Source organism: Lepisosteus platostomus, chromosome 4, assembly GCF_059453375.1.
Source record: "Lepisosteus platostomus isolate fLepPlt1 chromosome 4, fLepPlt1.hap1, whole genome shotgun sequence".
Lineage (NCBI taxonomy): Eukaryota > Metazoa > Chordata > Actinopteri > Semionotiformes > Lepisosteidae > Lepisosteus > Lepisosteus platostomus.
In genome coordinates this window covers 8,991,546-9,012,719 of record NC_142614.1, presented here as the reverse complement: position 1 = coordinate 9,012,719, position 21,174 = coordinate 8,991,546, and the positions used below count along the sequence as shown (strand labels likewise).

General features: G+C 48.3%; 3 protein-coding genes across 8 annotated transcripts; 2 read left to right on the top strand and 1 right to left on the bottom strand.

Annotated features, from left to right (window-relative positions):
• Positions 1 to 889: 889 nt before the first annotated feature.
• On the bottom strand, positions 890 to 9,854 carry LOC148672463 (uncharacterized). 4 transcript variants are annotated; one of them, XM_088628199.1, is made up of 7 exons: positions 9,722 to 9,854; positions 7,879 to 8,068; positions 6,291 to 6,401; positions 5,256 to 5,309; positions 3,276 to 3,434; positions 1,763 to 1,885; positions 890 to 1,271 (listed from the first exon to the last, which is right to left on the bottom strand). In XM_088628199.1, the coding sequence occupies exons 2-7, from the start codon at positions 7,996 to 7,998 to the stop codon at positions 1,197 to 1,199; spliced, it is 642 nt and encodes a 213-aa protein (XP_088484325.1). In that variant the 5' UTR covers positions 7,999 to 8,068; positions 9,722 to 9,854; the 3' UTR covers positions 890 to 1,196. The 4 variants fall into 4 exon arrangements, with proteins under 4 accessions (XP_088484325.1, XP_088484322.1, XP_088484321.1 ...); XM_088628196.1 differs by having other exon boundaries at positions 9,684 to 9,822; XM_088628195.1 differs by lacking the exon at positions 9,722 to 9,854 and adding an exon at positions 8,911 to 9,058.
• A 29-nt stretch (positions 9,855 to 9,883) lies between these two features.
• LOC148672462 (uncharacterized) lies at positions 9,884 to 14,217 on the top strand. 3 transcript variants are annotated; one of them, XM_088628192.1, is made up of 7 exons: positions 9,884 to 10,019; positions 10,805 to 10,967; positions 11,092 to 11,199; positions 11,878 to 11,931; positions 12,461 to 12,631; positions 13,757 to 13,879; positions 13,999 to 14,217. In XM_088628192.1, the coding sequence occupies exons 2-7, from the start codon at positions 10,857 to 10,859 to the stop codon at positions 14,089 to 14,091; spliced, it is 660 nt and encodes a 219-aa protein (XP_088484318.1). In that variant the 5' UTR covers positions 9,884 to 10,019; positions 10,805 to 10,856; the 3' UTR covers positions 14,092 to 14,217. The 3 variants fall into 3 exon arrangements, with proteins under 3 accessions (XP_088484318.1, XP_088484319.1, XP_088484320.1); XM_088628193.1 differs by having other exon boundaries at positions 9,888 to 10,019; positions 10,843 to 10,967; XM_088628194.1 differs by lacking the exons at positions 9,884 to 10,019; positions 11,878 to 11,931 and having other exon boundaries at positions 10,630 to 10,967.
• Positions 14,218 to 18,609: 4,392 nt separating this feature from the next.
• On the top strand, positions 18,610 to 20,262 carry LOC148672461 (zona pellucida sperm-binding protein 4-like). The gene is made up of 7 exons (XM_088627268.1): positions 18,610 to 18,909; positions 18,985 to 19,172; positions 19,250 to 19,347; positions 19,422 to 19,549; positions 19,627 to 19,816; positions 19,904 to 20,051; positions 20,128 to 20,262. The coding sequence occupies exons 1-7, from the start codon at positions 18,696 to 18,698 to the stop codon at positions 20,260 to 20,262; spliced, it is 1,101 nt and encodes a 366-aa protein (XP_088483394.1). The 5' UTR covers positions 18,610 to 18,695.
• Positions 20,263 to 21,174: the final 912 nt, after the last annotated feature.

The following is a 21,174-nucleotide window of genomic DNA, read 5'->3' as shown; positions in this document are numbered from 1 at the left end:
GGAAATCACAGAGAGAATTAGGGACACGTGAAATGTCCCCACCATTAGTGCAATGTGATCCAGGCAGGAAGCAGAAAACTACATGCAGAATGGAGTTGTCTGAGCTACAGGTATATGCATGAAAGGGGTCTTGGTATTTACTAGATATACACCTCAAGACAATGTGGGTAAGAAAAAAGCAGACAGTGCTTGGATGTACAGCCACGAGTGTGCAATTAAATTAGGGTAAGATCTCCTCTAGCTTTACAAGGCACTGGTGAGGCCTCATTTAGAATGTCATTGTGAGATTTGGTCACCAAACCACAAGTACGCTACTGCTGGCTAGGAAAAAGTTCAAAGAGAGTTCAGAGAAGGAAAAAAAAAAGTGATGCTTTGTGTCTCGGGGAGTTGTCATGTATGAAGAGGGCAGAAGTCCTTAATCCTTTCAGTCTAGATAAAAGGAGCTTGAAAGGATTCAAGGACAAAATTCCTTCACATCAAAAGATCAAAAGAGGGGGCTGTTTCACGAGTCACAAGTAGGAGCTAAAAGGATTTTGTTTGTTTATTTAGGATTGGTTGTCCACCAACAGACAGGGTTGCCTCAGAATGTCAGAAGTACTAATTCATTTTAGGCAAATAGAGCATTAAAATGGACTATGACAGCCTGTCCTGCACTTAGGCACATTTGACATGCTGTGTTCTGCTGTTCTCAACCCTTCAGTGTCTGGATCCTTGGCAGACATTTGACCAGAGGTCTCAGTGTTAGCACAGCTCGTCTTTTGGCCACACCAGGGATTGCTGCTGACACAACTTTAAGAGCATGCTGCCTTTGGCGTTGGGAGAGCACTGGAGTCAGTACAGTGCATCAGGGGGGACACAGACGGATATAACACAATATAGGATCATAACATAAGTAGCCACAGGAAAATCTTTATGGTTCAAGCCCAGTCCTGTTGGTTGAAGCCTAGTCATGTGGGATATTTATAACATATTTATAGTATACCTCAGACTAAGGCAGCTACTGAGTAATACAGAGCTCTGGAGCTCTTAGAGTAATAAACCTGTTAGTGCATCAATGTTGTTAGAGAGACACTTATTTCACAGAGGTTCGTTGACAGGAGAGCTGATTACAGGAAGACACTGTGAGGGGAAGAGCAGGTCAGTGGGAATGGAGCCTCGGAGCTGCTGTGCGGCATGTGGAGCTGTAGGAGGGGGAGTCACTGGCCAGCCTCTTGCCAAACCTCCTCGCTGCTCTGGCTGGGCGGTGGTGGGCTGTTCACCGTGATCACTGGCTGCACAACAGGAAAGAGGCAACAGACAAGAGAAGGGTTTAAAGAGAGGAACACGGCGCTGCGGTCAAACTGTCAGTTTCAGTGTGACTCTCCACCAATTACCTGGCTCCTGCTCGATTTGAGGATTTTAGGTTTGTACCTTGGGTTAAGGTAATAACTAAGACTAATTGAAGACTCAGACTTTGGCTAAGACTCTGAGACTGGATTTAATGAGACAGAAGTCTGGTTTGCAGACACACTCAGTAAACCACCCCCGTAAAAACGAAAGCGAGCGAGTTTCCCCATGGAATATCGCCAACCCCTCGCGACACATCTCAAAGGACCGCTCTGATCTTGATCTCATTTTCGGCACCGTCTATATTGCACCCCCCCCCGTAGTAACGCACAGGCCGTAGCACTGTGAATGAGGCTCAACGCGTCAAGGAAAAATGAGTTGAGTAACGAACCCCCCCTTCCACCCGCCCTCTCCCAACACTCCCAGCATCCTTTACCATGCGGGATCCCTGGCCGCAGCACTGGATGGCCTTGCCGCTGTAGACGGCCAGAGTCATGCACACGGCTATGAGCGCCACCTGCACCAGCTCCCCCTCGGCACTGATGCGTCCGTACACCGCCTGTCGGAGAGAGCGGGGAAAGGCGTGAGAGACCGGGAGAGCTGCAGCAAGGAGAGGCCAGCCCTGGCTCTTTCAGCTCAGTCCAGGGTACGACTGATGGTCCTTCCGGTGCATTACCAACTCGGGTTGGTACCTCAAGTGATCATTACGGATTGACGCAGGAGGCATGATTTGAAATGGAAAGGAACAGAAAGGAAGTTTTGGTTGTTGACGCCCAGCGTACTGGTCGACCAATAAACACCTACGTGATCTGTCAGATGTGCGTGACCAGCAGCCTGTGTAAATGGGATCACCATGGAGGAACAAAAGACCACTTTCATGAGAGGAACACGCCATCCAGGGCCTACATGTTTGCCATTTCTCTCTCTCCATTGAAGGAGCTCACAGTCTGTCGGTGAGAGAAGCTCCACACTCCTCCAGTTGGGACCCCCCCTCCTGTCTGGCGCTGGGGGGCTCACAGTGTGTCAGTGAGAAACACCCCACTCCTCCAGGCAGCACCCCCTCTCCTGTCAGGTGCAGGGGAGCACACAGTGTCAAAGGAGCTTGTCTGCATGCCCCAGTCTCCCCCGGTTGGCAGTCAGCACAAAGGCTGAGGCCTTAAAACTCAGTTCCACACTGGGCATTCATATAACTACAGAAATGCTTGGCAATTTTAACTTTTCCAGGTATTGCTGACAGTCCAATAATTCTAATGCATGTGCTCCCCGAGAACATCCTAAAATCTTAATCGACTGTCCTCATTTTCTTTGCCTGGGAAGGAGGAAGGAGGCTCCAGAAATGCGATGCAAGAATCTTTTCTGTGGGGCTGACCATCTTCCGACAGGGACAAATCAACTCGATTCCACAACAGACATCTTACAATGAGCACACACTCCAACAAGTCATGCAATCTCTACTATAATACAAAAGTTCTGAAAAGGGTGATTGTCCTTCTTCAATCCGAGCAAGTGGATGCCGGGGCTGGATTTGCACCGTAAAGGAGTCCCTCCAAGCCCTACCACTCGCTTTTGGCCATGCCCTTTTCCCTGTCGCGGCTCTGAAACTGCAGTCGTCCAGTCCTCCGCATGAGCTCAGGGAACAGGGCTTTCCTCCTTAGTCTCCGTACAGTCTTCTTCCGATCAGTTCAGTTTATTGTCAGATGCTCAAGTGCAATCAAATGCCTGTTTGCACATGTGCCCCAATACAAAGACATTAAAGGAATCACCAAACACAGAACAGCTGCAGAAACAACACCAAATTAAATAACATACAAAAACCTCAGTGTGAGCCAGCGGTAGGGGTCGAGTTCAGTAATCTGACAGCGTGTGGGAAGAAACCGTCTCTGAATCTGGAAGTCCCTGCCTTTATGCTCCTGTAGCTCATACCGTGAGGAAGAGGAGAGTGAGCTCACCTGGAAGCTGTCGCACAAGGTGGTTCTGGCTTCTGTCATGTTGCTCTCAGTCCAGCACAACTGGTACGAAAAGACGACGTTTATGGTGCCCAGGTGCAGGGGCCACACGACGACGAGGAGAGCGCCGCCGATGATCTGCAGAGCCAGGCAGGCTTTGAGCTGCAGGGAGGACAGACAGACTGCGATGGGTATCAACCAGCTCGCTCGTTTCCTCTTCACTGCACGTTTGGCATGCTCGGGCCCCATTTTCAAGGCACAGATCGAGCTCTTTTTGGAAAAATAGGATAGCTCTTTTTTTCTAAAGAAGTTGGGATAACATGGGACAGACCTTTAAGTGTGGAACTGCCCCGGGCAATAGTAGGACGTAGGTCACTCCTAATATTTTTAGAGATTCCTCTTGTCGTTTCTTAATATTCTAATATACCTTGCTCTAACACTTTAGACCCAGTTATATGCTGCTATACGTTTGTACTTGCCAAGAAGGAACTATTGCTTTGGTGCCATTGTGTGGGATGTTTCTTAAAAGTGAATGTTAAAAACGTCCCAGATTACAGCAATAGGTGTTGGTGTTATTTTCTGGCATTTTCTTAAAGGCTGTCCCTAACAGTATGGTACATGCGTGCAAAAAACGCAAGGGGAATTCAGGTTATTATCCTACTAGATCTCATGGGCTCTTGTTTTGTAAGCATGGCTGCATTCATATTGTTTTTCCCAGGAGGCCCAGTTGTTGCAAAGAGGTTAAATTATAGTGGGATTGTTTTGTCGTCGTTGTTGTTTACAAGACAATGTAATTGTGACAAAGTTGCAGCCAGACACGACAAGAAAGACTCAAAACAGTGATCCTTGCTCCAGCTCTGCAGAGCCACAGGATCTCCAGGTTTTCAGCCAACCTGCACTCCTAATGATTCATGGAATCAGTTATTGGCTTAATTGGGCTGAACTGAAATGGTTTCCAGGTCTGTAGCCATGGAGAAGTTTGTGTTCCCTGTCGAGTCCTGCACAGGCCAGGACCAGGAGTGTGGAGAACTTTGCAGCAGTGAAAATACAGGCATTACAATTTTTTGTTTAACAAAGTTTGAAGTAGTGAACTGCAGGAAGAAAATCGGAGTTAAATAGTCAAGTGAAAGATATTTGGAGACTATGAGGTGTGTGTGTGTGCGTGCGCACTCTCAATGTTATCTGTAAAAATCCAGATAAGGCAAACCTGAATCAATGCTCCATGAGGCTAAAGAGAATAAGTTGGCTTCAACTGAGGCAAGACCTAGCAGGCATCCGCAAGGAGTTTATAGTGTGACCTTTCCCCAGTCTGGATCGCTACATTCCGAGATCCACACGAGAGCAGGACTGCAGGCTTTCTATCTCACACATGAGCAGCGTGCATTCTCACAGGTGGTTGGAAATGTGCAGGGGGCGCACAATGAGAAAACGGAGTCTAAGCTGCACGGCAGTGAACCACAGTCACTCTATGGCCTAGAAAACCAACAGCATCAACATCAGACATAACTGTAACCTGTACTGTAAACTGAGAAAACTGCAGGGTTGTAACTGGATGCCTCACATGATGTCATCACATTGTCCCCTTTACAATTAACAAAAAAAAAAGAGAAAAAAGAACATAAGTCTGGCGTGCAGCAGGTTGTGACAGGCCGGATAAAGAAAGGGCTGTAATTATGGCTATTTGGCCACTAGAGGTCGCTACAAGGCCGCTGACGTACATGTTTCTAGCTACAGTGGGGATTAATTAGGCAATTAAGAGTTAATTGGTAATGGGTTTAGGAAATCACATTTTCATATGGAAGCAATTAAGCTTTATTTTGAGCATTAGGACCCTTGAGACAGCCCTGGTAGGGTCTATTACTCAGGTATAGTAGTGGGATAAAATTTAGTTGAATGGGCAGTATTTTCAGCTAGACAATGACTAACTTATTCCACACATGCAGTCTAGCTCATTCTAATGTGGGAGTCTTTTAATTCTCTTACCTTTGGCAGATGGAGGTCTTGGGCAGAAATCGATATGCTCCCAGCTGCAATTGTCTGAACCAACCATGAGAACAGAATTAGTCCACTGGCAAAACCTTCTGTCTGCTGGCAGCTTACTGTCAGTTTGATTTGTGGACGGACTATAAAATATGTACACATTATGTCTATCCAACACATTCTACATTCTATCAAAAAAAAAAACTTTCACAAGAACAACCAGGTGTCAGCTGGTTCAAAAACTACATTAGGAAGAAGACTCCAGAATCAGAACTGTCAAGAATAATTTAGAGAAGCCTCTATAAGCATGATATACTGTCTCTGACTGCTGCAAAGCAGAACTGTCTCAACAGGTTTCTAATTCCATTTCACATAAATAAAGTCGATGGTAATGACAATAATAATAATTGTCTCACCTTTAGAAAAAAAAAATATTTTAATAAATGGCCAACATCATGTATAGTTGGTTATGCCATGCTGGTGACCCCTAATAAGGACAAAACAGCTGTCTGTGGCAGCTCACATAAGCATTATCATTATCAATGGGCGTTTCTCGAAAAGAGTAGGGGTGTAACCCCGGCGTCCTGGCCAAATTTCCCATTGGCCCTTACCAATCATGGCCTCCTAATAATCCCCCTCTATGAATTGGCTTCATTACTCTGCTCTCCTCCCCACTGAGAGCTGGTGTGTGGGGAGAGAACTGGTGCACTATGGCTGCCGTCGCATCATCCAGGTGGGGCTGCACATTGGTGGTGGTGGAGGGGAGACCCCATTACCTGTAAAGCGCTTTGAGTGGAGTGTCCAGAAAAGCGCTATACAAGTGTAAGCAATTATTATTATTATTATTATTATACTGTACTTCTATGCTGAAAGGTAAAGAAATTAAACAACATTTTAGCTGTGCAGCCTTCTTCAGGTCTACAGTACATAGATGGCTCTGCTTTCTAGAGTTCTAAGAAGGCTAGTGCTTGGTAAATGTTCCTCTTCCCATACTTCATATCTCTCTGGTGTTCTGTTACTCTTCCTGGAAATACTTACGCAAAGGCTAACGAAAATGGATGCCAGTTCCACCTTGCAATTGTGCTGGACAGTCAAACACCCGATGGTAGACATTCCGATGTTGAATAAACTGAGCATGATCTGAGCAACCTGCAACACACAGAGGTTCCATTTCAGCCCAGCATGCCTGGGAAAGCAGAGGGCATGAGGAATCTTTAAAAGACTTGAGAACTGGAGTGGTTTACATCGCATTTAAGGTATCATTGTATCTTGAGGCACATACAGTATCTCTGGTCAACATTTACATGGGCTGTTCTGTGGGCTTTGTATTGTACTTCATGTACCGTTGAATTGGTCAAGAGTAAATTTCTCCAGGTATTGCTTGGCTATGAAGAGTCTCTACACTATAAAGGAATTCTCAGCAGGGGCGTGAGAGGGAGTGGTGTCAGGAATAATATCACTGCTGCACATCTGCGCAACGCTAATATGCCTCCTTCTCTCGGGTCCTGGCAGAGAAAGTAAATTCAAAGAGTTTTCTAGAACAAGATACTCAGCCCCCTTGATTTTCTGTCATGCTTCCTATGATGAGGTGCGGGCTACAGAACAAGCACTGGAGAAATGAGAAATCAGGGTATGAAGACCATGGAGCCCGCAGGAAATATACATTTTCCACACAAAAAAAGAAAGGGAAATGCGGCTGCAGAATTTCCTGTATCCAAAGGGAGCTGGATCGAAATGACAACGGGACAGGGGATCGGAATAAGAAGAGTGGACGGTGAGTATCCCAGGCCTTGATTCGTGGGGGTGGGGGGGTTCTCTGGGGAGGGGCGCTGTTTTGTTCTGAAAAGCAGGTGGTGGCTGAGATTCAGTCTCGTCAGGGGACAGAACTGGCTGTCACGGATGTCGGAAGGGACGAGCCGTGGAATGGCAGGAGAGCAGAAAAAGACCCTATGCGTAGCGGCGGGACGAGGGATAGCGCAAGGCTCAGCTGTTCAGGAAATGCCGTATAGAAACCTAAGCCCTCAGGCCATGGACAGGAGTGCGGCCTGGTGCTAGGCAGGTCTCAGGACACCTGAACCTCAATGCTGAGCGAGGAGCAGAGCAGACACAGGAAGTAAAAAGGCTCCACAACAAGACACACCAGAAAGACATGAATAATCACAGGAGAGGTAGGAACAGGACAGAGCTAGAGCGCCCTCTAGGTGTACTGGGCGTGACACTGACCTCCTTACCGATGCAGTATTTAAAACCGCACAAGGCCAAAGCCCAGCTTCCGCCAGGGCTGGTCCACTGGGCTCCCCGGCAGCTGAGGGATCCCCAGAATTTCATCCCGCTACTGATCTCCCCACTCGCTGTAACTCGACTCAAGCACCAGGTTTAAAAGGGCACGCTGGGAAATTTTCTCCAACGTTTGCTTCAGGAATTTTATTTTAATATGCCGTCCCTGTAAATAGTTGTATTTTTAAGGTATGGATAAGAAGGGTTTATTATCATTCAAGTTAATTCAATTTAGCGAGGGCGGCTCAGACAGCTTTCTCCAGGAAGCCGGTCTGACTGCCCTGTGCTGTAGGTTACTACAAGCGCTGGGAACCTCTGTCCAAGAGATTACTCGCACAGAAAACCTCACCCCCAAGATTTTGGGATCAGCCTCCAGGAACTTCCTCTTGCGGTCTGGGTCTTTCTCGAAGGTCAGGGAGACCAGGGGAGTTTTCCCAGGAGACGGCTCGGTGCTGACAGGAGACTCCATCACTTGTGTTTTATCGGACCGTCTTGCGACAGCGGCCGGGAGAAACGCACTAATTGGAAGACTCTGTTGTCTAAAAACACAAAAAAGAAAGAAGCACATTTAAGACACGAGTTTTTGAGGCTGTCGGGAGAGCAGAGATGCATAAATATGAAATGCAATAAGGCTGATTAAGGCTCTTCAATAACGTTTTTAAAGGGTAATTTTTAACAGCTATGTGGTGGTAGACATGCACAACCGGCAAAACACGCGTTGAAATATTAGGCGTCTGAAATACTTATTGCACAGCAAATATGTGAAACTTTTATATGCAACAGATTCCCGTGTAATGGACACGCAATTCCAATTACAGTAAATTATCTGTAAAAACGTTCTGCAGTTCAGTTGTAGCACACCTAGTGAACTACATCACAATTGCAAGACTGTGAAGTATTATTGCCTCTGTGCAAAAAATAAAAGTTACGGCACTGCATTTTTCCAAATACGTTTCAAATATCCAAGGACTTATTTTTAACGAGTACAACCCACATGCAGTATGAAAATTACTACCGCGAGGCTGTGAAACAATTCCTGCTGCCGTTCATAAATTCCTAAAAACATGGAGACGGTGTAGAAATGTAGAGCCTCAGTAGTTGCCGGAGGAGGGCAAGTCATTTTATAAACGCAAGGAAACTTGCCAATAAAAGTCTTCTGCAGTCAACGAAATGCGCTCGCGTTTAGCTAAACGCCCTGACAACGGTAAGACCTGAGGGAGTAACATTTATTTTTTTACTGTAAATTAAAACTCCAGTCCGTTAGTAGGAACAGACAAGACAGAACAACAACACCGAGACGAACACAGATCGTTAGGTTTTTAAAGTCGGCATTTTCAAAACACAGAAACAGACAATACCAGCGTTCTTTTGGCACAGTTACCTATTCCAAAACAGCGATTGAATCTTTTTTTTCTACTGAAGATCTGGTGGAAATAAAAAAAAACTTCCAATAGTTTTATCAAGAATATCCGATAGGAGGAGAGTTGCTCTCACGCGTTCTTTTTCTGTGGAAAGAACAGATTTATGTTCGTTTAGCTCTAGGAGGCGGGATTCTGCCGCGTCTGGTTTAACGCTGAGCAAACGCTGGAATCTATCCAGAGATTCGACTATCGTCCCTTCTGAAAAATAAAATGGTTTGTAATTTCGGACACCGCGGGTCGGGCTGCGCAGTCAATTTGTGTGTATGTACTGTACAGTTCACAGTTTTCTGTACAATAAAGGGCTTTTTCAGCCATCTTTTTTTTAATGTGTGACTGAACTGGGGGACCGTGTGCGTTAGGAAATACATTCTCTGCCCTGTTCAGGATATTGCTAAATTTCAAAAGCGTCTCCTCCTCTGGGGGGCCGAAAACATGACGACTGAAAAGGTTGAACACTTTTGTTTTAACGAACGGTACAGCGGGACCACAACGTTTTGCTACATTCACAAAAATGAACGCGGTAGAGTAAACCGTCACTGTGTTTTGAAACAGTAAAGCACTTTGTCCACACAAAACAGTGAACAGAGCACGGTGGCACGGCGTAGTTATTCCTTGAAATAATATCGGAAAATGTTGATGCTGTTCGAAGCTAAAACGTACGGAATGTTTGTTTGTATTAATGCGATGTTTGAATCATATAAAGTTATCATGTTAATGCAACCCGTCTTCTCACAGTAAGTAATTCAACTTGTGCGCCGTCGTTCCACACACAATGCAAACTCGTGGCGGCTCTCAGCTCTCCGAGATCTTCCACAGCCGTTCAGTCTGAAGAAGCGCCTCCTGCCGCCGGGAGCGACTCGCCTCTCCTCCCACCCCCGCCACCGCGCAGCTCCAGGATGCTGGAGAAGTTTTTTTTGGCAGAAGACCTCGGTTCAATGATTTCCAGAGGGAACCTCTGCTGCGATAGAGGAGGGGTCGCTGGCCGTGGAAAGATAAAAACAAAGCCGTGGCCGCGTTTCCAGAGGGGTAGGAGGTCGCTGCTGGAAAACTTTCACTGACCGCACTTCAGGTAAAACACTCCCAGAATGTTTTCTTTCCTGAGAAGGGCCAGTCGCGTACAGAAAAATTAATCCGATTTTTCTTTCTGTCGTCGGTCTCCAAGCAAGAAAAACCCTACAGAAATGATCACTCTTTTCTGCTGCCTGCTGAACTTGTTTTTTTTCTTCTCGGTCGATAAATCGTGTCTTTTCGCAAACCTCGAATATACGTCATATAGTGTATTTCAGTCATTTGCTACGGTATTTATTTGTAACTAACGGGAAAGTTTCACCAGCCAGTCCACAGTTCGACGTACTAAAATGTTTGCGTCGGCAGGCTACAAGGTTCTGGAATTAGGTAGAAGAACAGTATTTGATGGCTGAATTACTTAAAGGCTGTGCTGTATTTTGACGGAAAAAAACACTCTTCTATTAGTTGCGTTTTTGCATGTAATCGGGAGATAATCCTAAAATAACAAAGATTAATTTTCTGAAGAAAATGCACGAAGATCCAATTGAATTTTCCTAGAAATCTTTGATGCTGTTGGAGTCCAGTTAAGAAGCTGTTGTGTCCATTCCAGGTTTTACAAACACCGGATATTCGACGGAGCTCAGCAGGAAGTCAGAAAGTCGACAATATTTGAACTCCTTGCACCCCTGCCCACACTTGATAAGGAAACCCGTGAACTTGTGTGCACACGGGGTTGAGTGTAGGGGGTAAAACCTGGAATGGATCTGTCGGTGGTGCACCGGGAGTCTGATTGCTACCTGTGTCTTTATAAGTGTGCAGTCCTTCTGCTCTCCCTCCCTGCATCAGGGGCTCAGAAGGATCCTCTGTGTGAGTCTGTCTCCTAGGAAGAGAGCGAGAGATGGAGTCGGCCATACGCCCAGAGAGCGAAGGGCTCCTTCTGTCTCTGTCCTTCCAGAAGGACCCGGAGCAGAAGAAGAAGTTCCTGGACAGTCAGCCCAAGGCCCTGGGGGTGAGGAGTTTTAGGGGTGTCAGCAGTCTGGTGGCACATTGGCACTGCAGTGTTGCGCTGTTTCCTTGGCCTGCTGGTTCCCCGAATGCTCCTGGCTTTCAGTGTCCTTTACGATGTGTTCCAGGTGACCCAGATCACGGTGAGCTTGTTCACGTTGAGCATGGGCATCGTCCTGGTGAAGAAGGACATCAGCAGGCCTGAAGAAATCTTGTGCATCGTCGTGACCCTCATCGTAAGTGTGCACGGCCTCAGACGTGCTCTGCTTGGGTGCCCATCTTTGTCCCAGTGTCCAGCTGGGGCACTGGAATCCTCCAGAATGAAAACAGGTGGCGCCTCTTGCACCAGGGATGGGGTCTGGTATTACTGGCTGAACCAGGCATGTAGAGACTCTGGGTTAAATCTGATGAATAAGAGCCTGTCAGCCGTGCAAGAAAGGGCTAATGGCCTCTTTGTCTCTATAACCTTTCTGGTTAACAGGCCAGATTGTAAATGTAGTGCATTTGAAGTGAAGTCAAAGGTATTAATTTGCCTCACAGTCTGATGCCCTCCACACCCCCCTTTCCTTTCGGACACATGTCCCCTGGAAGAGCTCTGCTGCAGTGAGCTCAGGGGGTATGGAGATGGCCTCCTGGCTGCAGATTCTGAAGGGTTAGCATGAGCAGGGCAAGACATTTTGAAGATGGCTGAACACTTCCAAGTGTGCGGTCCCTTAAAGAAAATTGTTTAGCCAAGCCACAGATGTTTCCCTTGCGATTTTGCACTTGAAAGTCAAGGAGAAGTGTGAAAGAGTGTCATTTTATAAAGCCCAGTCCTGGCTGGAGGAATGTGAAGCTTGTGTCTCTAGTACAGGTGTACTGTTGTCCCCCCCGCCCCCCAACTTTAACAGTGCTGTTCCCTCGTATTGTTCCAGAGCGCGATTGCTGGGGGTCTGGCGATAGCAGCGGTCAGCCTTCACCTGCCCACTGTAGGTCTCCCAGGTTGGCTGTGGTCAGCCTGCTCGGTCTGTTTTGGGAGAAGGGGAGGGAAAGTGCATGAGCCTTTTGTAAGGGGCTTTGAAGAGAGAGGGAGAGAGGGGCATTATCTGTAGACAGATGGGTCTGGGGCTCAGGTCTCCTCACAGGTGATGTACTGTTGCAGCTCAGAGCAAAGGTTTCTTGACTGGCTGGATGAGATTCACGGCTTAATTAACTACTAACTAGCAAATGGATTAAATGAGCAGAGTGGCTGCTTTCATCTGTCCCCTTTCTTCTGTTCTTCGAAGTTATGGTTACACTGTTAGCTATGGGGGCTTTGACCTGTGAGCCACTTGGCCATTGCCCACAGTCACATCTTGGAGTTCAGACCCCCCTGCGCCTGTCGGGTCTCTGGGGGAGAGCATGTGATACAACACTCCACTAGAGGGAGCCATCAGATGCTGAGGAGTCACGATCAGCTTGTGCCTTCCTGCTATGAGTTGCAGATTCCTGATGAGCCTCCTTTCTCTCCCTCTGCAGATGAAAGCCTGCCTGGTGATGGAGATCATCAGCAGCATCTGTACAGGCCTGGGCTTCTTCATCTTCTTCGCCTACCAATTCATACTCAGGATTGTTGTCTCTGACTTCAACTTTTGCTGGAGATTTGAAAACTCCACGCAACCCGAGCTCCGTATCTGTAGACAGTTTTTTGTAAGTTGCATCTTCTTTTCCCGGGTCAGGTTCTTTTTTACTTCTTCTGGGATGAACAGGAAGAGAACCCAGTAATTTCTTCTGTCGCATAACGCAAAGATCAAGGCGAGGAACAGGAATCGTTACAGCCCTATCGGGCTGTCAGTAAATGCAACAGGAGCCATGCAATGTAGTTGAACAGCGTGCGCCAATGGCTGCAATGGTCATTGCTGTGTAGGATCCATGTGCTGGGTGTGGAGGAGGAGGTCAGCGATAATAATAATAATAATAATAATAGCTTACACTTATATAGTGCTTTTCTGGACACTCCACTCAAAGCGTTTACAGGTAATGGGGACTCCCCTCCACCACCACCAATGTGCAGTATCCACCTGGATGATGCGACAGCAGCCATAGTGCACCAGAACGCTCACCACACACCAGCTATCAGTGGGGAGGAGAGCAGAGTAATGAAGCCAGTTCAAAGATGGGGATTATTAGGAGTCCATGATTATTAAGGGCCAATGGGAAATTTGGCCAGGGCGCCGGGGTTACACCCCTACTATTTTCGAGAAACACCCTGGGATTTTTAATGACCACAAAAAGTCAAGACCTCAGTTTTACGTCTCATCCAAAGGATGGCGCCTGTTTACGGTATAGCGTCCCCGTCACTATACTGGGGCATTAGGACCCACATGGACCGCAGGCTGAGTGCCCCCTGCTGGCCCCACTAACACCTCTTCCAGAAGCAACCTTAGTTTTTCCCAGGAGGTCTCCCATTGAGGTACTGACCAGGCTCACACCTGCTTAGCTTCAGTGGGTTGCCAGTTGTGAGTTGCAGGGTGATATGGCTGCTGGCTATATGGTGCATATGGTGCGATGGTGCAGTCCTGATGATTGTAGGGATCTAGAAGGAGGACCAGTGACATTCACAATCCTCAGTGTCCCAGCTGCCTGCTTTCTAATGACATGCATTCGGCAGTAAGTATCTTTGCTCATTTGTGGTCTCCTGGTCCAACTCTGGACCACTTAGCGTGACTCTACCAAGAATCAGGTGTGGTTAGACAGTAGCATTGGTCCAGTCTGTCAGTAGGGGAGAGAATTCACTGATTGACCTGGGTGTGTGGGCTTTGTTCTGGCCAACAGGAGCTGAGTATGTTCTTCCACAACGAGCAATGCCTGATGCTTGCTTTGAACTTCACCCTGGGCATCACCATCTGCTCCTATTGCTGCAAGGCCATTCGGTGCTGTGGGCCGGCCTCCTCCATGGTAAAGAGCAACTCCCAGCCTCTCCACTCTGGAGCCTCCTGCTTGCCTTTGAATCTGCCCTTTGGCTCCGTAAAGCTCTGCTTAAACTCCTCCTTCCGCCTCCTTTTCCTGTTTCACAGCCGGTGATCGTGCTGAACGCCCCCTCCGCTCCCCTCTCCGGCCCGAGCCGCGGCGCCGACGCCCCGCAGGGAATCCCCATGGAGGAGCCCTGACTCTCGCCTCTCCCGCCTCCACTGTGCCGAGACTCCAGCGCCCAGGCCTGTCCTGCTCCTGACCAGCAGCAGCTTCCCTGCAACTGTAGCTCTTAAGCTTTGTTATAAAAGTTGATTTTTCTCTTCTTTCCTGGGTCCCGACTGTCATTTTTCCTGATCTCCAGAATATTGAGCAGCCGCGGTCGTTTGAGAATAAGCGCACTGCCCTGTGGGATTGCTGTCCGGTCCGCCACTCACTGCTCCGACCTCTGACCCCTACAGCCCAGACAGCCTCAGTAGGTCTCCTCCTGTCACTGGCTTCCCTGTCCAGACGCAGGTACATGCCTGCCAGCACAGCAGCCGGGGCAGGGTGGGCAATAGAGACTCAGGGCTCCCCTGTCTACCGTGAGTGTACTGTTACAATCACAAGATAGACTGGTCAGCCAACACACCTCCACCAGAGGCTGCATGTGGAGCTGCGTAGAAGTGCTTTTAAAACGGGAGCAGGAGGCACTTGTTTACACAAAGGGTGGCGGGAGCGTGGAACAGGCTGGCCAGCCATGTTGCTGAAGCCGACTCCCTGGTTCCCGGATGGGGGCTGGATGAGATCCAGGGTTCAATTAATGGTATTTAACAGACGTTCGAGTGGAAAGCCAATTCTATTCTTGTTTGCACATGAAAGCTCCCTGCCAGGACACGGAGCTGCCCGTCTTTTCTAGCGCCCCTCCCTGCACCCCAACATCTCTGTTGCAGCAGTTCCACCTGGCTCTTCCCTCAGGGGTGAGTGAAGATGTGACGGCACTGTCCTGTCCTCGGTCAGGAGGGACAAAGCCAAAATGTTAATTGTTTTCTCTCTTAATATCCACCGGCCTGAGCTCTGGTTTGCGTGTATCTGTGAGAAATACAGAGGCAGTACCGAACTCTTTGCGCCAACTAACCCCATTGCACCCCTTCTCATACAGCTTGCTTCAGTCGTGTTCCCTTAAGGCATGAGCAGGAAGCAGGATCACTTCCAGCAGCTGGAGGAGAAGGGGAAAGAATTTCCAGCTGTTCTGGACTCCTGGGGCACTAAAAAAGAAAAGTAATAAAAGTTGTAATTTCTGAGAGGACATAGGGATGGGAGGGGGATTGCACAAGGAGGAAACACATGGACCTGAGGTGAAAAGGTCCATACAGCTCCTCCGATCTGAAGCTCTAACAGCTGGGTGCCGTAGCTGTGGAGTTCAAGAGTTACTGCATGTCCAGCAGCTCTGCAGCTCGATTAAACACGATGTGGCTGTGGGGCAGGCAGCTTACCCCAGAGGAACTGCTTTCTGCAGTCACACAGAGACTCACACATAGACATGTACACGGAGACACAACACAGACACGGAGACGCACCAACACGCACAGATAGAAATACGTTATCACACAGACACACAGAGACACGCACGAGAAAAGACACACATATACACACAGACACAGAGGCAAACACACACACACTTACACACATAGAGGCACAGACTCATGGAACAATATGTCTCTGTGAGAGACACAGAAGATCCATTCAGCTCTTCTGCTTCCTGAGGGGTGGGGGAGGACCACAGAGTGGGTGAATTAAAAACCGGAGTGCCAGAGTGCTGATCATCACAAAATGAAGAGCACCTCTTCCACTGACGGGGGGGATCTCCTCACATCACTCGGGCAGCGTTTCTGAAGCCGAGCCCAGGTCGCCCTGAGCACCACTCCCGCCCCCTGATTGGCTAGTGGTAGTGGAGGGGGAGGGGCCTTGCTGGACTCTCCTGGATGGTAAGGAAAATGGGGTGGAGCCGTTCTCACTTCCAAGAAAAACCATCACTATTCCTCTGGGTTAGCTGAAGCGGCCTGGGTAACATCCAAAAGGATACAGTAGCTATACCCATCTGGGATTCGAACCCGAGACCACAGCAAGTACTGCCTATGTTTCTGGGGCAGCAGCTGAAGGTGGTGCCTATATATTGTATGGGATACGGAATTAGGTCTTGTTACTTAATTGTGTGGCTTTAATATTATACCACTTGTAGCGGTTATGCCCGTAACATTATTCAGCAAAAATAAACACCCAAGGCTCCGGCTCTCGGTAAGATATGGAAAAACTGAAGCGGAAAGTGAAATAGGTCGAAGGCGTCAAAGGGAGAAAAACAGATTTGCTGGCGTAGGTCTCGCAAACTCGAATTTCCGGGAAAATAAATCTACTCCCTTTAATCTAGTTGGAAAAAAAACGGAATTAGTTACATAACACGTCTTGCAGCCAGCTTTTGGACGTGCAAAAGATCAACAATATTTTGAGGTAGCCTCCTCAGAGAGGAGGAAGACAGCAGTGGGCTGAGGCGCGTCAGAGCTGAACAATTCGTGTGCTCAAAAAGCTGAACACGTCGGGCCGCAGACTGGGGTGTTCCAGCCGTTTGGGGGGAGCGTGATCCCTCTCGGGCTCCGCGAGCGCTGCTGTAGTAATTGTTCTCCTTACTGCTCGTGCCGTTTGCCCGGGTGGAAGACGACACTGTGGAAGGAAACGCTTTAGCACAGGCTGGAGGTGTTGCAATCGGATTGGACACGGAAAGGGCTGCAAAACGTGAAAGGCAACAGAAAGATTTGGGGATGTGGCATTTGAGGCAATGCCGGGTGAATCGTTTAACAAATTCCGCAGCACAGACGAGGTTCGCTTCCAGGCTTACGAAGGCTGCGTTTCAGCTGGACGATTCCTTTTAAATTTTACACTCTCATTTTCAAAGATGTTTCAGGCGAATCTGCCGCAAAGATGTCTGATTTGAAGCACCGTGTATTTTACTAGGGGTTCTGACACAATTTGCTAGGTTCATGTTTATACATCAGACTTTAAAAATAAAATTGTTTTAAAGTCTGACTTGCAACTTTTGAAAAACCTGCCTGGGTCTGTTTAGATCGATGTTGTCCTGGACGTTACTACAGGGCTACGGGACTGGCCACGAGGGGGCGCCAATAGAGGACAAAAGAGCGGAATTGTTAACTCCAAGCGTAACGTATTGAGACGATTGTATTGTAACGCCCACCTGATTCGAGCAAGTCATAGCAGCAGCACCTGAAGACTGAAAGAACCTGTTCAATGAATCCCAAGTCAACAGTGCGCTGCTTGGTGATTGCTTTTTAAGAGCTGGGTTAAAATGAAAACGAGCACCGGCCCCACAGAACCAGGACTGGAGCTCTAGATGTGCACTACGCAGTCAGCTGTCCGATCGCCTCCCCAAGGGAGAAACGCGCTGCAATACTGTATTCTGTCCTGCTCCCGTTCCCAGAGAACTGCCTTTTCCAAAGACACAGTGAGGGTTAGAGTCAGATGTTCACGTGCGGGCTCCTGTGGAGTTCCAGCATATTCGAGTGCCTGGGACATTTTATAAAGTAACTTCCTGGAAAGGTATGTTTAACACTCACACGTACACACCTCCACCCCAGCCTAGGGAGCTGTTGGTGGGGGTGCTCAGCTCCACAGGCTGCCTCTGGACAGGAGATGAGGAGCTGGATCTCCAGGTCACGGCTGTCACCTTCTTCCCAGTTTCAGGATGGATCGGATGCAGTTCTGATTTTCCGAGATGGGAGGGAGAGATCTCTTTCCCCATGCACGTTTTTATATATTAAATGTAATATTTTGATTTATCATTGTATGCTTTTAGGTGGGTAATCTAAGTGGACACCCTGCTCCAGGAAGATTGGCTACATACTGTAGATAATAATACAGCAGGTAAATTAAAAATACTTCAAATTCGGTTGAATTAAACCATTTTATATACAGTAAAGCTGTTGGAGCGATGATAATATCCATCGAGCGACAAACAGCGTGTAGATAAAAAATGGTAGTAACAAATGAATTCCATTGGGCAGTATATCAATATTCATCATAGTGTTGATTATAATACTAATGATAAAAACTAGGTACTCAAGAGTTCCACGATAGAACCCTGACAGCGCGAAGTCCTCGTCTCCTCAGACGTCACACTATTGACCTCCGCCGACAGTACATCACAAGAACCCAGAATCCCCTGGCTCGGGCTTTTGAATCCTGTATACAGTACAGGGTATGTGTCAAGAGCCATCGACAGCCCTCAAAGAAAGATCGTTTTCGGTCGCCAAAGCGGAAAGTCGTGCAGAAAACCGACAACGGCGAAATTATGTTGCCGCTGCACCGATTACTTTCGTATTTTGTGTTTGATCTGTTTTTTCCCCCATAAATGTTTAATATGAAATAGTAGGCAGTCTCTGACGTCATTATTTGTACACGGTCACATTTTACCTGTAGTCGTTTTGTTTAAAAATAAAACATTTAAAAATGTGAATAAACGTATATGTGACCTTTACAGAAAGGGGTGGCGTTCATATCTTGAAATCATTTCTCCGCCCCAGTAAACTAGCCTAGCTGGCACAAGGGCTGCGGAAAACGAGCGTCTCCCTCAACACAGGAGATAATTGTTGTTAATTAGAAAGAGCGTTGATTGACAGTCCTCGTGCGACGCTGTCCACACCGCGTTGCTAAATGAGGAACCGCCCAGTCACATCCGCCGCCCTGGCAGGGCGCGGGAGTATTTAGAGAGCAGAGCAGAGCAAGAACAACGAGCTATTTCTCTCTGCAGTTCGCAATGGAGAAGGCTGGATGTGGAGTGATTGTGTGGGTTTGGATCGCGCTGTTTATCGGAGCGCTTGATATTTCTGTAGCTCAGGTTCAGAAGTGCCTGGTTAATGACAACGACAAGATAACGTGTGGCGATCCGGCTATCGGTAAAAGCGGTTGTGAGGCTGAAAACTGCTGCTTTGATCCGTCCAGCCGAAATCGCTGTTACTATGGGAATGAAGGTGGGTTTTTGGCTCTTGAGCGTCTTCTATGATGAGCTTAACAGGCTTCACCTACCAGCTCTTGCTTTCCTGCAGTGACTGTTCAATGCACCAGGGATGGCCAGTTTGTGGTGGTCGTGTCCAGGAATGCCACCAGCCCTCAGCTGAGCCTGGGTTCAGTCAGCCTGCAGGGGGGCAGGAGTGCCCCCTGTGGCCCTGTTAGCACCACTGCTGGCTTTGCCATGTTCCAGTTCCCAGTCAGTGCCTGTGGCACCAGCATGAAGGTGAGGGGCTTGATCCTTCAGCTGAGGATGTTGTTCCTGTGGTGATTCCTGACCTTGTTCATGTGTCCTTCCTCCAGATTGAAGGTGGTGCTGTGGTGTATGAGAACATGATGTCCTCAACATTTGCTGTGATTGGGGGACCTGCTGGCTCCATCACAAGGGACAGTTTCTACAAGTGAGTGAGCAGCTGCTGCTTCCCAGAGTGCTCTGGTCTTGCTGGATCCCATGACTGCCTGCTTCTCTCTCCAGGCTGTTCTTCCAGTGCAGGTATGCAGATGATGACCTTGTTCCAGTGCGGGCTGTGGTCTACACGGTCTCCCCACCCCTTCCGGCAGTGTCTCCAGGACCTCTCCGTGTGGAGCTCAGGATTGCAAGAGGTAGCTGTCAGGTCTTGGGCTGTGTGAGCCGAGTGTGTGGGGCTTCTGCTGAACCCCGCTGCTGCTCTTGTCCTCAGGAGAGCTGTATGACTCCTACTACAGTGACCTGGACTACCCTGTGACCAAGGTGCTGCGGGATCCTGTGTATGTGGAGGTCCACATCTTGAGCAGGACTGACCCCAACATTGTCCTGACCCTGGGGGACTGCTGGGCCACTTCCACTCCCAGTCCTCTCAGCCAGCCCAGCTGGAGCCTTCTGGTTGCTGGGTAACCTGACCCCTGTGGCTCTGACTGGCTTGTCTCTGTAGTGTCCCCTGGTGGCAGGGCTCACCCTCCCTGTTGCTGTCCTTGCAGGTGTCCCTACGGAGGTGACAACTACCAGACCACCTTGATCCCTGTGGGTGGCTCCTCAGGGCTGCCGTACCCAACGCACTACCATCGCTTCATGATTCAGATGTTCACTTTTGTGGATCCTGCCTCTCGGGTGCCTCTGATGGAGAAGGTAGGGAGCAGCTTGTGGGGAAGGAGGTGGTGGCTGGTCCTGGGCTGTGCAGTGACCCTTGCTGTGCTCTCTCCAGGTGTTCATCCACTGTAGTGCAGCAGTGTGCCAGCCGACTGCTACTGAGCGCTGTGTGCCCACCTGTGGCAGGAGGAGTGAGTTCTCTGGGGACAGGGCGGTTGTGTGCCAGTCAGCTGTGTGTATCCTTTCCTGATGCTGTTGTCCTGTCCTCTTGCAGGAAGAGCTGTTGCTCGAGTGGCAGAGGACTCCTCCAGAGAAACTGTGCTGGTGTCCAGTGGGGAAGTGATCCTAGTTGGATCTGAGCTTCCAGCTCTGGATCAGCTGGATTCCCATGCTGAAGGTGAGGGAGGGGGGATGGAGGCTGAGTGTCTGATCCTGTTCCCTGTGTCTGACCCCTCACTAAAGCTCTTCTCTCCACAGCACCCTGGTTCCTGAGCTATGGGCTGCTGGCAGTTGCTGCCTCCACTGTTCTGGTGTTGATGGCTGTGTGGAGATCTAGACCTCGGTTACAGATGGTCAAACTGTGATTTTGTGTAATAAAGAGGTTCTGTATTCAACTCCAGTCCTTGCTGTCTTTTAAGACTAACTTTGTTTTCCCAGTATCTAAACCCTAAAGCAGAGCTAGCAAGTGTCTAAATGTAATCCCTAGTTTCCCAGGTATATGGACAGGGTGGGTTGCCTTTCTCCTGATCCAGGTGCATGTGGCTCACAGGTAATGGAAGATTCTTTCAGCCAAAGCCCTGGTACAAGTTATCTGGGTTTCCTCTACTACTTTGTGTGAAGCTTGATCAGTGCAAACTACTGCGTCCTGGTTTCCTTGTAGGGTGATGTTTTGAGTGAGGTCTTGTCTCTAAGACAAGTTCCTGTTTGTTGTTACACTCCTACAGGTATATGGTATGATGAAATGCTATTTGGCTAGCTCTTGGATGATAAGTAGTACAAAGGAAAAACAGTACAATTGTGTAACAAAGACAACAGGCAGTGTGCAAAACAACAACAAGGTAATAGATTTGCAAAAAAAAAATGCATCAACAGAAAGATACTTTATTGATCCAGTGAGGGAAATTGCAGTATAACAGCAGCTTTACACAGTCTCAGTGTAACA

Bases quoted from the DNA above. Each gene is read 5' to 3' on its own strand.
- LOC148672462 (XM_088628192.1), top strand. From the start codon at position 10,857: ATGGAGTCGGCCATACGCCCAGAGAGCGAAGGGCTCCTTCTGTCTCTG. The intron at 10,968-11,091 runs GTGAGGAGTTTT...GATGTGTTCCAG, and splicing joins GTCAGCCCAAGGCCCTGGGG to GTGACCCAGATCACGGTGAG. The intron at 12,632-13,756 runs GTAAGTTGCATC...TCTGGCCAACAG, and splicing joins GTATCTGTAGACAGTTTTTT to GAGCTGAGTATGTTCTTCCA.
- LOC148672461 (XM_088627268.1), top strand. From the start codon at position 18,696: ATGGAGAAGGCTGGATGTGGAGTGATTGTGTGGGTTTGGATCGCGCTG. The intron at 19,817-19,903 runs GTAACCTGACCC...CTGTCCTTGCAG, and splicing joins TGGAGCCTTCTGGTTGCTGG to GTGTCCCTACGGAGGTGACA. The intron at 20,052-20,127 runs GTAGGGAGCAGC...TGCTCTCTCCAG, and splicing joins GGGTGCCTCTGATGGAGAAG to GTGTTCATCCACTGTAGTGC.
- LOC148672463 (XM_088628199.1), bottom strand. From the start codon at position 7,998: ATGGAGTCTCCTGTCAGCACCGAGCCGTCTCCTGGGAAAACTCCCCTG. The intron at 6,402-7,878 runs GTGAGGTTTTCT...TGTGTGTTGCAG, and splicing joins CTGATCCCAAAATCTTGGGG to GTTGCTCAGATCATGCTCAG. The intron at 1,886-3,275 runs GTGAGCTCACTC...TCTCTCCGACAG, and splicing joins CCTTGTGCGACAGCTTCCAG to GCGGTGTACGGACGCATCAG.